Raw genomic sequence first — 17,423 nt, 5'->3', positions numbered from 1 at the left:
CCATGTTTTGTAATACAGGGTTCTGAGCAGCTGCTGATTTTGTCTTTGCGGCTCCACTCGGATTCAGACCCACCAGAAAGAGTTAGGGACAGCCGAGGACAGCGAGAAAAGCTGCTGTCCCGCGGAACTGAAGAGACGACGTGACACTGAAGCAACTTAAATCTGAGAGTCCTGGTCTGACTATTCACCATCCACTGATTTGTATATGGTTCATATTTTAGAAAAACGCTATATATTAGTCAAGGAGATACTTTTTAGATTTGCCAGAGGTCAATGGAGCACCAATTCAAGACAGAGCAGATTGTTCAGGGACAGGAAGTTGGGTACTAAATTCAAAATAAAATAGAGGGGAAATTTTAAAAAAGTATTTATGGCGACGTATAGCTTCCTCACTAAAGGGTCTGACACTAAATGTATCGGTTTAACATAATATTTTCTGATTAGAGTTGCCTTCTTTAAACTCTGTATCATTCAGTTTCACAATCGTTTTGTATTAAAAATCTTTCCAATCTCAACACAAACCTGTGTTTGGAGGATAAGATGCAAAATAGAATTTAGCCATGAATCCAAATCTAGAGCAAGAGTCAAATTGGGTGCAGCTGTCGAGAAGTGGAGATGTAAGAGCCAAAGCGCAGGAAACTGGGCTTGGTGGCAGAAATGGAAACATTTAAGAAGTAAACCTAAACAGGACAAAAACTGTGGAGAAACTAGGAAAAAGGGCCCTGGTAGCCCCTGTGCATGTGTGGGTTTTCTCTGGGCTCTCTGACTTCTTCCCATAAAACATGCTTCATAGGTTGATTGGTTACTCTAAATTGTGTGAATGTGTGTGAGTGATTGTGGGGCAACCTGTCAGGGATGTACCCCACCTTCACCCAGCAGGCTCCGGCGACCCCATGACCTCAAATGAGATACTGAAGGTTCTGAAGATGGCATTGATGTAGGAGCCAATTTGATATGTTCTGATCAACTTTGGCTACTTTTTATTTATTTGCTTAACATTGCCTTGTATACATTTATTGAAAAACTTTATTAAACTTTGGTTGATTTATTACTTTTGTTCATTGATAGACACAGTCGACAGCGGCATGATGGGATGCAGATGTTTTAAAGCAGCTGTAATATCGGAGGTACACTTTGCACCTGAAAGCAGCACTCTTCTTGACCATCCCGTATGTTTTGCTACCCTCCAAATTACAATGTACATTGCTTCCCCCCACTAACTAAAGGCCTGTTTTATAGCCTTAATTACTTTAAATTGCCCCTGTGGGTGTGGATGCGAGGGATTGTGTGACCCGCCTTTATCCAAAAGTGGCTACTGGCTACTGCAGCCCCATGACCCCAAAGGGATGCAGCTGGTTCTGAAGATGGATGGACTTTAGAAGCACTGAGTTGCAGTTTAGAATGTATTAAGTCACACACATTCATGCAAATATTTTTGAGCCTCAGCGACAATCGCAACTGTCGACAGCTGATCGATGAGCTTGGAAATAAACTAGGAAACTCGCTTTAAATTTGCTATATTTTTGTTGCTTTCCCTTCATCTCTTACAGTAGATTCTGCTCGACAAAAATAACAGGCAAAGGATTTTCCAAAGTCAGATGTGTTTGAGTGAGTTGCGTTCCCTTTACAGAACGCCCTGTATCCACTTGAACGTGAACAATCTCCATGCGCTCCTTTCTTCATCATGACCCTCCGGGCAATCTGTCCGCTCTTAGAATAAAGCCGCGCTGTGATTGGACAGACGGTCCCACTCCTCTCTACTCCAGCTCCAGCCGCTGCTCTGACGTCAGCACGCTCAAACGCAGTCGCTCAGCTGGTGACGCAGCCCACGCTCTTCCTCACGAGCAGCATCCTCCCTCCGGGCTGTTCCGGATGAGACGCCTCCCTCCCTCCGCATCCCTGATCCTCTTATCAGCGAGGAAGCGGCCAAGATGGATGTTGTAAACCAGGTAAGGCTTCGGGGTGGAAATAATCCGTTGGGTGTTTTTTTTTGTTTTGTTTTTTGGAGTCGTTTCATTTACAAACAGTCGCTGTGATTAACTGCGCGTTTAGAAATAATCGCAATAATTAATACATATGCCAGAGATCGTTGGTCATCCTATTTTCTGAGCAGCTCCGTTCGAGTTGCCATTATTAACCAAGCATTCGAGGATTCACTGGAAAAAAGGAGAATGCAGCTTTGTCAGAGCAGGCGATGGAAATCCGCCCTTTCTCCCGTCGTGCGTCCTGAAGCTGCGGTCGGTGTGACAGCGCGGCCCGCGCACAGGCAGTGAGTGGAGGCTGTCCAGAGACTGCTGCAGCAATGACATTTAGCACAGGAAGGATACGATGCTGCCCCAATTTTATTTGTTTGTTTTTTTTAAATCTTTTTTTACCCCCCATCTTTGGAGAGGGGCCTAATTGATTCAGATTGCCGGCGTCTTGATTTGGTTGTTGCTAAGACAACAAAATAAGGATGTGGTGGAGGTCCGCAGTAGGCCCGGCGCGCAAAGCCCTGCGTCTGGATCGCTCCATCTCTGAGGATGTTTTGTGTAAAATAAATAAATATTTAAACAAACCCATACAGGGAGATGGAGGAGGAAAAAGCTGGCTTCAAATCACGACTGTTTTAATATGGATGCCTGGCATCCCCCTACAGGATGAGGAGGAGAGTCCAGCTCCACAGCCTGAGAGGAAAGCATCACTGCGCGGCCATATTTTGATGCACAGCGTCGCATTCAGACCCTCCTGCTCTCTGAAGACAGCAACCCCGCTCATAAATGAATAAAACCAAACGTGTGCGCTGCAAGAGCACAGGCCCAGTTAATCAGCTTTGTCTAATTGTAATGCTGGCAACATCCCTGTCTCACACACAAACACGCTTCACCCTTTCAAAGAAATCTCACAATTTCTTTATTATTTGAGGCCCCAAATTCACCTGCTGAGGCAGGTGACTCACTTATCTCACTGGCAGATTGCTGCTCCATTCAAGCAGGCGCCAACATTGCCGTACAGGCCTGGAGGATGAGACCTAATTAGGCTCTTTTTTATAATTAGCCCCCTCATATCCACATGTTTTATATTCGGGATCATCTGAGAGCTAAAAGAGACAAAAATGAGCAAAAATGTGGAAAATTTTCCTTATTTTTGATTTCTTGTTCTTGACAGCTGGTGGCCCAAGGGCAGTTTACGGTACTGAAGCAACCATTGGGATTTATAAAAATTCTACAATGGGTAAGTCCTGCAAATAAAGCTTTTATTTGGGGGGGGGGGGGGGGGGGGATCTTAACTCTTTGCAGAAGGAAACAGGGATTTGAGGGATTTGTGGTGAAATTCAGTCAATGAAGAGTGAAAGGTTGTGGAGAACTGATGAACCTCAAAGTTCTCCAATATCCTGGTGTGATGGTGATGTTGCCCTGATGGGGCTGAACTGGAAATACCACCAGAGCTTATTGCATCACAGTTTTTGTAGCAGTGCATTTGGCAGCCTAAGGATTTAGACAGTTAACTATCCAGAGAATGCAACATCTGTATGCTGCTGCAGCCTTCTGGTGTGCAGCCAATTAAAAAAAAGACAGAAATGTTATTATTCTGCTGTGTTGAGGCAATGATAAATGCATAAAAACAATATTTAAATTTATGACACGCATTTTGACATCTTGATTGTTCATTATTTGATGCACATTTTATGCAGGTGTAACTCAAAGGGGTTCACAGGTTCAAAACAATTACAAAATAAAATTGAAAGAAACACAGAATGCCCCTCAACCCTCCCAATTCCTCGCACCCAACAAAAAGAGACACAGGCATAAAACTCTAATTGTAAATAGAAATAGAAAACAACATGGAAACCTGGCTTGGTGCTGATGGGAGGAAGCATCATAAAAATAATCACAAATTCAGTTTGAGTGTTCATTTTTTTAAATAAAAGCCCTGTTTTAAGCAAACATTTTTAAGATTAAAATGAATGTGTGTCATCCATATGATGCTTGTTTTCCACCTCTATGAGCAGCTCATTTAAAGGAGCCGCTTCAGGGTTGACAGTGGTTCAAGCTCTTGTGCAGCTTATGTTTGCCTATGCCCAAGGCAATGGAGAGAGTAGGTGTAGTGATTACTCATACAATAAAAGGACCTCATGTTGTGGGGGTTTTGTTTTGTTTTTATTTTAAAAAAGGCCATTTGTTTAAACTGGTTATGGTTCTTAACACAATAAAAGCACATTCCGGAGGTCACCTTGAGATCCTAGTTCCAATTGACAGCAGCTCCTTGCTCTAAATCATTTCAGATTTTTCTTCTCAGGTTATAAATTCATCATCTTGAGCATGATAAGCCCCACCTATGGGGTGGTTTTACAGTTTTCAGGCCTCCACACATCCATGCTTCTATAGGCTTCCACTCTAGCTGACAAGGCTTGTGCCAAAGTCGTGTTGACAGGGCTCCCTGCTGCAGATATGCTGGAGAACAGTCAGAGGCGTGACTCTGTAGTCCTTCCCTGGAGCAGTGTGAGTGTGTCCACACCTCATGGCTGCCTCCCTGGGTCACGGGAAGCCAACCACCAATCAGAAGGCTCGCTCAGGGGGCCAGGGCTCATGAATCATCTGTTACCGTCAGGCTGGAGGAGGAGCTGCCTCTCTTTCTGGATTAATATGAGCATACTTCACCCGCAACACATTGGTTTTTTTACGAGGAGAGAGAGGAGCCAAACCACAGAGATATTTCTCCAGATTCTTGAGCAGCATCCAGTGAAAATATGAAAAAGCTGTAACATTCACTGTGTTAACAGCCAATCATGTCTGTTCAGTGTGGTGGGATGAGTCACTGCAAGTGGACCTGGCATGTAGGTGGGCTGAGTGAGTGCTGTCCGTTTTACTCATGTGCCATAAACGCTCAGCACCGTGGCTTTACTCACCTCCCAGAGCGACCCCGCCCTCTCTCTGTCTCTGGGGGGAAAAGTGCTGACATTGCTTGGATGTGACGGATGTTGTAAGACATCGAGTTCCCAAATTCGGCTCGCGTAGAGAGCTCAGAGGAGAGGACAGCCCACCTCCAGCCTCTCCTGCTGCTCCAACGGCACAGCTGCGGCGGATTTAATCTGCATTTACATTTTCTGCTCTGACTCATTCTCAGAAATAATTAAAAACTGTTTGTGCGAAAGCAAAAAAAAATATAATGCTACCATATTTATAGTGGTATCATATCTAGTGTGCTGGAAAGGTAGTAGATCCGTTATTTGTGAGAGACTTGGTGTTTGGACTCTGGTTATGACTCCACAGCCTGTTGTGGATTAGGTTTGTGCATTTTCCTGCCTTGGTATTTAAACATAGAGCTGTTCATGCACTGACTATAGATTAAGTATAGAAATTCTCAAAAGATTTACCTTAGAAAATTCTTGTATTTGTACTTTAGGCAGTTTTTTCTGCTTTTTTCTTTTTTAGAAAATACTAAAACAGAAAAAGAGAAAATTAGGGTTTAAGGAGCTAAAGCTGATAGTTTGTTTGACGGCGTGAATACTGTGCATCTTCTCAGCACACATGAGCTGACAACCCTCCAGCATACCACAGGGAGATAGAAACTAGTCTTGTCGCCATGGGTGACGCTGCCATGAGTGTTACTGTTCCACCTTACACTTTGTTTTCCACTGTTCCTTTTCTCAGTCTGGCTTTCCCATTCCTTTGCTTCTCCTCCCACTCATCCACCACCACAGACGTGCAGATCTGAATGGTGCACAAATGGCCTTCTGGTTTTAACTCAAGCTGGCAGCCAACCTTCCAGGGATGCCAAAAACAGCCGGCCTGTTCTAAAATGTCAGCTGGGACTTTTTTTTTTCCTGTAACGGTGTGTGGTCACACTGAGACGTGAGGACAGTGAATGATAATCCACTGCTCCACAATGGCATTTGTAATCATTAAGGGACATGCAATGTTGGATTAATGGATTGCCGTAAACATTATTGCAGAGATTTATGTTGCCCGTGTGATGATTTTTAAGAACTTATGTAACATCATCATCATAATAATAAATGCACTTGTTCAGCAAATGCTGAAATGCTGAGGATGCCGCCTGCAGATTCTAGCATTTGCATGCACTATTACAGGGCTGAAAGGTGTGTGGTGATGTTTGTGTGTATTCTTTATGCTCTTTAAGCAAAAAAAAAAAAAAAAAGTCGTCCAGAACATTTTTAAAGTACTAGAGGCGCTCCGTGAAAGTCAATGTTTGATTTTTGTTCTATGTAGAAGGAAAAAAAACAAAGCTTCAAGTGTTAGCCATCTCAGATTCATATTAATAAATGTCAGAGATGGCTAGCAAAACAATAAATTCAGGCCACTAATAGCAGTAAACAGATATGGACTCTATTTATTTTTAGCATAACACACAGAATCCCCCTGCTCGTGGTGTGAGTGGTTGTGCTTACACCGCATTAACTGCTATAGATAATGATGAACAGCTTGGCTGCAGCAGCATGTATCTAGTTATCCTATGGCTTTTTTATTTCTTTTTTTTTTTTTATTAAAGCAGGCACGCACAAATGATTTGCTTAAATGTATTTCTTCATTTTAGGCTTATATTTTACAACTCTTTAAATTCCTTCTAGTTTTTAAATTACTACAGCGTTTGTCAGAAACTTTTCCTTTACATTTTAATTTTTACCACTAGATTGCATCATTAAAGCCTCTGGTTTCTTTTGATTTTAAAGTTAACGTCACATCTTTCTAGAAAAAGGAGCACTTTGAGGCTCTATAATGAAACAAACGATCAAAGCTTTGGGCCAGATAAGTTAAACGATTATTGCAAAGAGTTGGCTAAAACCAACACCCTCGTGAGACTAGACCTCAAAAGGAAATGACGTGTGTGTGTGTGAGCTCACAGCGCCTGACAGTGCGTCCTTTGTGGTGGCTTGTAGTTGAGTATTCTGTGACAGATGGTGGTGTACCTCAACCAGATTAATGGCGGGATTGTCCGTCCAATTGGATCTGGCCCGCTGTGTTGAAAGGGTGTGGTTAAAAATAGTCAGACTTGTTTAATCTACTGTGTGTGTGTGAGAGTGAGTCTCTCTCTCCATGCATTTTGTATATGTGACCATAGGTGGGTCCTGATCTTCCTGTATGTTCCTGAAGTAATCAGCAGGCGACCTTTGAATTAATGTACCGGCAGGAATGTCCTGGAAAACGCAAAAAAAATCACCACAGATGACCAAAAAAAAAGAAAAATCTACTGGTAACCATGGTAACAGGTGCAGCCCTTACTGTGCAGCTTTTTGATAGCGCTGCATTGATTTGCACTCTCTGTGAATGTATTAGCAGCTTGTCGTGATTGGAGGATCATGGCCAGCCTGCTGCAGACACACCAAACTGTTGCCCACCTGGTCTTTGTTTACACTCCCACTGAAATACTTAGGAGCACTTCTTCACACGATATATGGATATTTAATGCTTTTAACATTTTAATAAAGATGTCCTTTATGATTTCTCCACTTCATCAAGTCTTTTTTTTCATGTCTTGCAGATCTTTGCAATCTTCGCCTTCTCGACGTGTGGCAGCTACTCTGGCATGTTCAAGCTGAGTGTGGAGTGTGAAAACCCATCGTATGGTGACCTAGGCATAGAAGTAGAGTTTGAATATCCGTTCAGGTATGTAACATGAATTCAACACTGCAAAAACAAACCTTAAGAAAGCAAAAACAGCCTTGTATCAAGAAAATCAAGAAAAGTCTTATTTTCTGTCTTTACAGAAGAATAATCTTGTCAAGAAAGTTATTCAATTGCAAAATAATCTTTGTTTGAGAAAACATTTTAGGGACTGGAATTTTTTCTTAAAATAAGAATTTTTGGTAAGACTGGGGTTAGGCAATGTCCCTTAAATTGGCAATTGACGATGTTTACAGTAAAACATCAGGATGGATGATGACATCGTGGGGGGAGGTGTATTTTTAATTTTTTGTTATTATATAATTATTATTCGTTATTTTACTTTATTACTTTATTTATTTTATTTCCCAACTAATGACTCATCCGCTATGAAAAAATAATGTCCAGTATAAACTGAGGGAAGGGAACAAAAAAAAAATAACAAAGAAAATAGAAAAGAAGCAGTCCGCTCCTGCACTTGTGCACAATCATGCCGAGTGAGCCCCGTGAGGAGCGTACAAACAAAACACAAAACCCAAAACTTAAACAGGACCGACCGGCTGCTCCGCAGACGCCCGGTGCAACTCGCGGACGCCTCTGCGCTCCGCCTTCGCCCCGCAGGCTCCTTGCCTTACTGAGGAGGACCGCTTCATGCCCCCTGACGTCTCTGCGTGGTCCGGGCTGGCTGCCGGTGGACCGAGCGACCGTGTCTCTGAGCAGAGCAGCAGGACTTATAGTTTTGTGTTTGAGGGGACAGGAGGATGCTTTGATACGTGTGCGCTATGTTATGGAGACTTCGGACTGTGACACGTCCCGCAGCTCTAGGTAAACGAGCTACCGAACTCAGGAGAACCGGGTCTCCCGGAAAAAGTGTGTGACCGGACAGAGCTCGGACCGACAGCTCACACAGCGGCAGCGGGGCAGTGTGTGAGCTTCAAAGCAGAAATGTTCCTCAATCCTTAGAAAACGCTCAAACAATCACATGGATTTGTGTTTCCAGTCGTGTCCCGACAAAATAAAGGCTTATGTTATTCCCACATATTTATGTGCTGCCAAGATGCAGATTGCAGCATTTTCCGCATGGATTTTATGTTCATCCAAGGCTAAATGTTGTTAGTGCATGTTAGCCTACTGCTAACCCTGGCTTCTTCCGGCTCCGTTCTTCCACAAAAAAAGCACCGACCATCCGGATTAAAATTAAAATGATGAGCGAACAGGCGCTTCATAATAACCATAACAATTATAAAAGCACGTTTAGAAGATCATCTCGTATATTACCGAGCTGCCAGATATCTATGTATGAGACAGCAAAACTTATTTCCTCTTCCGGTATTTCAAACACTACTGCGCATGTACGAATGATTTATTCCGACCGAAAGTTTGTTATAATCGGAAAAGGTTTTTCTGGGCCCATGTACACGGTTGAATTCTGATCCGACCATCGAGATATTCGAGATATTTTGCACATGTAACTGCGGGTTATGGTGTCGACTCGCAGCGGGGCGGGGGCGTGGCGGGGGCGTGGCATCACGATGGTGTCTCTCCATTGTGATGTCAGTCAGCCATCACGATGGACGATGATATCTTTGCTTGTAAATCTGCCAATGGGGTAAACATTTCTGACTTGTATCTAAGTGCAGTGAATGAGAGCTACAAATATAAAACTGCTTGTTAAGTCTAAACTTTTGTGGAAGTTTGCTGAAACAGATTCAATAATGGAAAAAGCTTTTCAATCCAAATGATTACACAGTCACAAAGCGAAGTGTATGAGACTATTATTGATGTTTATTCAGTAAAAAAGGGCATAAATTTAGCTGATTTATGTAACCAAAAAGTGACTCTTTAGAGGTCAATGTCGGCTGAAAGCAGAATAAGTGCTTAAAAATAATCTAAGTGCATTACATAGCACTTAGATTATTTCATACAAAGGTTCCTACCAGTTATGCCAATTTATAGTTAGATGTCTTGCCCAAGATTACAAGAACTGCCAAGCCTGCAAATTGAACATCCATCCAATAGATTAGCACACAGATGATCAATCTAATCATCAGTAAAGTTTGAAATCCCAGTCTTTATCTTAACCAGCCCAGATTTCCATTTCTAATGTTTCTGATTCAAATATGGTGGGTTAACTTTTGTAATTTTTGCTCTGTTAAAAGATTTTACAGAGGTTTTGTATTTTAGTCATTCATCTGAACTTTAATTGTTGGTCATTTCAGACATCAAAGTCATCATGAGATTTAGGCTGGACATATAGTATTTTAATGATATGGATGTAAAATATGTAAATAAAGAAAATTGATTGTTGTGTACACAAAGAATATGTGTGTGTTCAGACACATTTGGTTGCTTAAAGTGAACCTGAGTTTGTTTCCCCCAATAATCTGGATGGCAGTCTGAATATAGACCAAATTCAAGGTTCAGGACTGGATCTGGACAAAATTAAGTCCAGTCTGGAACAAATGGTTTTCCCAGTCTGAATTCACCTTATGTGACTTTAAGAAAAAATGACTGGTGCGGCAAAAATGCAAAGTTAAAGATTGGGACACCACAACAGGGGCAATTTACTATGTCCTCCAACTTTTTCTGGTTTTAAAGACCCACTCCAATGAAGATTTTCTTTTTTTTGTAACATGTTCTTGTCGCATTTTTCTCATGATGGAGGACATATGTAAAGAAAATTAGGATTAAAACTGCCTTTGTGAGTATTTTTTTATTCAAATTGTGGTAAATCAGGAGCAAACCAAAAAGGCTTTTTTGAAAATGTTTTTATCTGTGAAACAAAAAGTTGTGTGTTATTTTATGTTGGCAAAAAACGCCTTACATTTTAAAAAAGATCAAAAGATCGTTGGAGTGGAACTTTAATACAAATGCTCTTACTTTATTTCACTTTGTGACCATCACTAGAGTATTTTTTCTCTTTTTTTTTTCTTATTTAGTAACACGTTTTTGAAGCTACTCATTAATAATATTAGCTTTTCATCACCTTTTACAACTTTAAACTGTGCTGGAAAAACAGCTTGACATGTTTATTATGGCCTCCCTCTGTGATGTTCTCAGGCTCCATCAGGTCTACTTTGATGCCCCTACCTGCAAGGAAGGAGACAAGAAACGTATTTTTCTGACCGGGGACCATTCTTCATCAGCTGAGTTCTTTGTCACTATCGGTGTCTTCTCCTTCCTCTACTCCATGGCAGCGCTGTCCGCGTACTGCTTCATCCTTGAAAAGTACCGCGAAAACAACAAAGGGGCCCAAATAGTGAGTTTTTCCTGTCTTTTTTAGTTACCTCAGGACAGAAGCTCTCTGCATTGAAATTAAAATGTTTTATGTATACTTATTTCATCAAGTACAGATAAATAATGCAAATTTTAGTGGGCTATTAGCTATTGTGTCGCACAATCTTATTACAAGCTGTAGAATTGTTTTAAATGAACAAATAAAATATTTTAATAATCAGAAGTACAAAAAAGAGTTGGGTTGACAGTTGATAAAAAAATTTAGGATCAAACAAATTTGGTTTTTATTTCAAATAAACTGTATATTTTGTGAATGTGGCCCTGCAACGGACTGGTGACCTGTCCAGGGTGTACTCCGCTTTGGTCCAATAGTATCTGGGATTGGCTCCAGCAAACCAGTGACCCCCAAAAGGGATTCAGCGGGCTAAAAAGATGGATAGATGGATGGTGTAAAAGTGCAGGTTGTGCAAACAGAGGAATATGGATATAATTTCATTAAACTTGGCTAAGAGGGTTCAGAATTTTCAATTCATGTGTGTGTTTCTGATATTTACACACAAATAATATATTTTTTAAGACCTGGAAAAAGCTTCAAAACAACATCTGCTAAAATTAGGATGTGGACAGTTTTAAAGGATGGAGAAATCCTGCTTTGTTCTTATGTTGTTCTCAGGACTTTGTCGTGACGGCGGTGTTCGCCTTCATGTGGTTGGCGTCCTCTTGCGCTTGGGCTAAAGGCCTGTCGGATGTGAAAACAGCCACTGATCCAGACAGGGTCATTCTGCTCATCCCAGCCTGTGAAGAGAAAGGAAATCGCTGCCGTGAGGTCTACGATCCCAGAGTCTCCGGCCTCAACACCTCTGTGGTACGTACCAGAGTTACCGAGATTTTCTATGAAAACCAAAAAGCTGACAGTACATGCACCTCCTTTGTTCTGCACAGGCTTTTGGCTTCATTAACCTGATCTTGTGGCTGGGAAACCTTTGGTTCGTCTTCAAAGAGACCGGTTGGTTGGGTGCATTGTCTGGAACCTATGTCCCGTCCCAGGAGAAACAGCCGGCTCCCGATTCCTACGCCCAGGGAGGCTATGCACAGCAGGACCCTTATGCCGGATCCCAGGGGGGATACCAGCCAGAATACGGTCAGCAGGGGGGCTATAACGAGGATGGAGGTTACAACCAGGGCTATGAGCAGCAGCCCACCTCCTACTCTAATCAAATGTGAGCCTGTCCAACTAAACCACAAATGCAGGATGGTGAGTACACAACAGAATACACAGCGTACACTAAATGATTTACTTTTACTATGAAATAAGAAGCAATGAACATCCTTTTTTTCACACTTGGTGTTTTTTAATATGTTGAACCCTCCTAAAAAGACTGTTTCATGCTTTTGTGTGGTCTTCAGTCATTTTGGCTCCCATTTAAAAAAAATAATTTTGGGAAAATGTCTCATATTTTGATTTATAGAAGCCTACCATCCACATGTGAGGCCAGTAATAAACTAAAAAAAGAATTGTTTGTTTTTTGTGATGATTAAAGGCTTAAAAAAATCACGACAGAGCTGTTGCAATAAATTAATGTGAACTTTTTATTTGCACCAAAGTGTTTCATGAATCCACCGATCACAATGCACAGAAGAACAAAGTTTTAGTTCGTACCACTTTTTTAGTTCTGTGCTTATCATCTTCAAGGCCACATGTAGTCTCCAATCTTTCCATAAACTGGTCTGATCAAACACGTTGATGGGCATGCTCAGTGAGACCAGCCTAAAGCTGCTATTCCAATCTCAAATATAACATAAAAAGATGACGTTTCCAAGAAAAACATCCCTCTTCGTACAGTTTCATAGCATATCAATAACACAAGGTCAGAAATTTAATTTCATGTTTAGTTCTTTTGTAATTTTGGGCTGTTTGGCACCACCTAGCAGCTATGTAATGAACTGACCTGGCTCCAGCTAGATTTTTGTTTGTAACTTGTTCTAGACAAATATGCAGCAATGTGTCATCACTCACAAACTGTTCTCTTTGTGTCTTCGCTCAGGGTGACCTTGTGTTCTCTGGAGTGTGGTTCGCAGCTCACCTGCATTTCCGCGCTCCTCCGTTCATTTCTCTGTGTTTGTGTGGGTCGACAGGCAGGGTGGGGTGGGGTGGGGGGAGGGAGGTGACACTCATAGTTAAGGGGCAACACCACCAAGGGTGCAGATTTGGCGGGTGGGAGGGCCGGGGAGGGGGTCTTTGGTGTGACATGATGTTTATTCTCGTGGCGTATTTAACTGTAGAAGACAACAGAGGCTTGTCTGTTTGGTCATACGAGAAGAACTTGAATACAAAACCAAAACATTAGACAAAGAACATTTAAGGGGAATCTTGTAACGGGAAAGACATTTATGAGAAAAAAAAATTGTAGTTATATTTACCTTGGGAGAATGTATTTGTCTGTTCTGTGTAAATATCAACATGCTGATATATAGGATTCTATGTACACAGCTGAATAATTGTGCACTCTATATTAGTTGTCATACAACAAATGTTGAGCACAGAGTTATTCAATTGTAATTGCTTTGGTTCTGTTTAGGAGCTCACTTTAAACTTTCTGTTCCCTGGAACAACTCAAAACGAATTCCTGTCGAAATATCTACTTTTTTATTTGCTCATTTTTTCTTTTTTTTTAAATCAGCATTACAGTTCAGATGTAATAATCAGGGTAAAGACTGCTAATCATGCAAATGCTATAAAAGAAAAGATGTTGGTCTATATGAAAACTGAGAGTAATATATAAAAATATTTGTGGTGAAAGTTGTAAGTAGGTTGTTTCGACTTGGTTTGTACATTCTTATTTTTTCTTCCATCTCATCTTGGTGTTATTGCGTGGATGAGTTCTCCTAAAAGTCCTCTTGAAACGTTCCATTCTGATGTCTAAATCTCAAAGAGAAATTGTAGTGAGCATCGTAGCACTTCATATTTTGCTATGCTGTTCCACAAACTGCTATAGTGATGTCCGTTTGGAAATCGTGAACCAGACAGTGAACAAGAAAATCCTTCGACGTGTGTTTGTTTGGTTGTTTTTGATGTACCGGCACCGAGTAACTTTTTTGTTGTCCTGTTTTTTCGGCTGCCTTTGACGTGATCCAGAGAGTTGTAAGACAGAATCTTGTAGTTTTTTAAACTAGTCTCTGTGTCCCACGCACTGACCAAAAGTGATGGGGTGTAAGAATTAGGTTCATTACAGTTTTCGACGCTCTTTGTTTGGCATGCCGTGTGTTCTAGAGAGGCAGTTTGAAGAAACATCTCCCTCTACGACCATCTTCCATATCACTCTTTTTGTGTTCCAATATACTGCATGCATGCTACTCGTTTTAACCCAAAGAGCCCACCGCTCGTTCACAAAGAACCTTAGGCTCACGGCTGCAGGAAAGTGCTTGAACCTCCTGGACATACTTATGCCTGTTCCATCATAGCGGCTACTACGCAGCGCCTACTGACAACCTGCTCAACTTTAAGCACAAAGTCCATGCTGCAGTAATTACTCCTATTCGAATATAAATGTACGGCTGCCAATCCTGTGTTTGAATGCCCAGAAGCATGTTTGCCAAATTGTACGAGACGGGTTTTGATTTGTACCTCTGCTTCTCCAATTCTCGCCAGAATGGGTTGATCCTCAGTGCATCATTGTCCATTGTACAGACACTTATCAAAGGGTAAAATAAAATCAGGGTTTTCGATTCAGACAGTATAGAAGCTACTGGGTTTCTCTCTTCCTCTAGTTCCCTCGCCTCTGTTATTTCTCTCTGTCTTTCTTTCTCTTTCACTGTAGCTCTAAATATGCTGAAATGAAATATACTCTGTTGTTAGTGGTGAATGGTGTCTTGTGATAAGCCTTTGGATAGTGCTGTGTTTAATGTGTATGATGTATTCATATTAGTATTTATGATAATGATAAATCACAGAAAAAAAGATTAACCAAGACTCCAAACTTCTGCTGTATTCTTATTATATGGGATTCATTGTGAAACAAAATGAAATAAACTTGAAATTATTCTGTTGAAAGTTAATTTGTAGTTTTTTCCCCCGTCTGCAGTAATGTATTTGTGCTTGGCTGTTAAATAAGTAATGTGAATTTTAGGAATGCACGCTTGAACGCAGTTGAAAAAAAAAAAACACAGTTTTCATCATCTTCTGTGATGTTGAGTTCAATAAAACTGTAAATCATGCAGAGAAATTCCTGCAGCCAGAATCTGCCAGAACAGCTGGAAGGATGTAAGTTTGACTCAACAAAGAATCACCAAACCAAACAGAATGTTGGCACCTTCATTTGCTTTTTTTGCCAGTTCACTTTAAATGCTCTCTATTGTTCAAATCTAGAATATTTTTTCTTCACTTTTTTTTGCCAAATCTTTGAAATGAATTGTTTCACACACTTTTTCACACTTAAAATAGGTGCTGGAGTGTGTAAGTCAAACAATTTTGTGTTAAATACACACTGTATACTTCTAAAAACTTGACCTCTCAGTTTTGTGACCTTCCTCGTCCTGTTCAGTGCAACAGAGGACAACATTTCTTCATGAAAGCATGAACTATGAAATCTTACCTAGGCCCCTGTCAAGTGAGTTCATTATGATTTCTGAATTAGAGAAGTGTTATATTGAAGTTAAAAAATCAGATTTATGTTAAAACAACAAAAAAATGTGATTATCAGTAAGTGTGACAGCTACAGTATACTCAAGGTATAATTCAGAGACTTCCCAGAGCCCTGGCCTCTTCCTTGTCAAGCTTCCATTCAAGAAGTAAATGACTGATGAAGATCCAGGTCCCTGCAGAGGAACGGTCACTTATCTACATGACTTGGCAACATAATTCAAAACAGACAGGTAAGGACATTGCACCCTAAGCCAATAGCTTTGAAATAGAAATGCAAGAGTGTATGAGGAAGAGGGTGTGAGGGATCGAGCGGCCAAAGAGGACAACAGAAGTTTCTCAAAAATGAAAATTTTAATTTTCTCAAAAAATGTAAACAGATGAACAAACTGGGCCCGTAAAAGAGGTCAACAGAAACATAATTAACTCAGGCAATAACTTTAATTTAACCAACTAAACAGACCAAGTAACAGAAACAAACTGACCTCACCAAAGACACAACAGGGGAACATATATAGTGGCTGATCAGACCACTTGAGAAACATGGGGGGGAACTAACATGACTACAAAAGACATTTAACAAAGACTATAAAGACAAGACTAAACACAAAACTTGGCCTCTTAGTGGAAGAGAAAAATCATCAAAAGTGGAACAAAATGAATAATGAACAACAGAAGCAAAGCAAATAAACATTAAATAAGTCCATTGGTTTCTCCCCTGGAGGCTTCAGTAGATGGTGCCTTCCTAATTGCCTGGCTGGAGTATTTAAAGGCTGTGAAGACTTGAGCTCCTCCTTTGCCAGTCCTCACAGCACAGCTCCAGGAGCAGAACCTCAGCCACACCCGTAGCGACCAGTAGCCCCCTCAGCACTGGCAACTCAAAAACAGGTGACATTAATTAAACAAACCAAAATAAGTAAACTAAACAAGTGTCCATGTGCTAGAAATTATTGAAAATAAATGTATATTTTAACTCAGAAATGTGTGCATTTATTTAAGAATAAAGAATCTGAAATAATAAAATTAAAAAGAAAGTGTGCAATGCTGAAGGGAGGTTACCGCCATGTTGTTTGTGGGTGTGGCAGGGTATGCTGCCATCACAAGGGGAAGAGAGAAAAATACAGTGAGGGAAGTGAGAAGGCGGGGAGAAAAGAGCAGATTGTGCTTCATCATAGATATTTAGTGCACATATTTGAAAAAGGAGAGATTTGGAAATAAGGATGAGTGCGGTTTTTTTTTTAAGTAACACATTAAGAATGATAAATTTAGTCGGACAGTGGAAGTATTTTTGTGATTAGACTCTGGAACACAGCCTAGTAAGCTTGGGATCAGGACCAGCTTGGAATGTGAAGATACAAACAGTGAAGAAATGTAAGAGAATGAAAGTGACAGCAGCCCAAGGCACCTAAAGAAAGAGCAACCAAACTTCCATGTTAAAAATGTGCCACACACAGTAAATGGAGCCACAGGTTGAGAAGGTGGCAGATATTTTTCTTTCAGTCATGGAACAAAGTAAAAATCTGGATTAACTAACGTTGAATTCATGTGTAGCTTCAGGAATTGTATCATACTAAATATTAGGCTTAAAGGATTGACGGCAGTGTTCTGTGCACAATGACAACACTATGACAAAGCAGTTACACCAGGAAAAGCTATTGTGCAATATTCTGCTCCACATCCTCATGTAGAAAGACATTCATTTTGTGAAATGAAACGATATTTCAGTATGCACAACAGCAGTTTCAACAGTGAAATACTTTACAATTTCTCTTTTTAGACACAAAACTTAGTGTTTATTTTGACTTCCTAATTTTTTTAACCCATTAAACCATGTGAAATGTGTGTTTTTGTTAATAGATCTTGAATAAGTGTTATGTAACCCTTGTGCTCTCCTCGGCACTTTAACATTGGGAGTTGGGGCATCTAGACCCACTAGACAGTGT

The 17,423-nt window shown here is 40.8% G+C and overlaps 1 protein-coding gene across 1 annotated transcript; it reads left to right on the top strand.

Moving 5' to 3' along the window:
• The first annotated feature begins 1,804 nt into the window (after positions 1–1,804).
• On the top strand, positions 1,805–14,892 carry sypb (synaptophysin b). Its single transcript, XM_004070851.5, has 7 exons — positions 1,805–1,949; positions 3,148–3,213; positions 7,483–7,607; positions 10,665–10,863; positions 11,515–11,706; positions 11,784–12,096; positions 12,887–14,892. The coding sequence occupies exons 1-6, from the start codon at positions 1,932–1,934 to the stop codon at positions 12,063–12,065; spliced, it is 882 nt and encodes a 293-aa protein (XP_004070899.1). The 5' UTR covers positions 1,805–1,931; the 3' UTR covers positions 12,066–12,096; positions 12,887–14,892.
• The last annotated feature ends 2,531 nt before the right edge of the window (positions 14,893–17,423 follow it).

The sequence above is a fragment of the Oryzias latipes genome, chromosome 7 (assembly GCF_053564925.1).
Source record: "Oryzias latipes strain Hd-rR chromosome 7, Olatipes_Hd-rR_3.1".
Lineage (NCBI taxonomy): Eukaryota > Metazoa > Chordata > Actinopteri > Beloniformes > Adrianichthyidae > Oryzias > Oryzias latipes.
The sequence above is the reverse complement of the archived record's forward strand: the minus strand, read 5'-3'. Positions and strand labels throughout refer to the sequence as shown.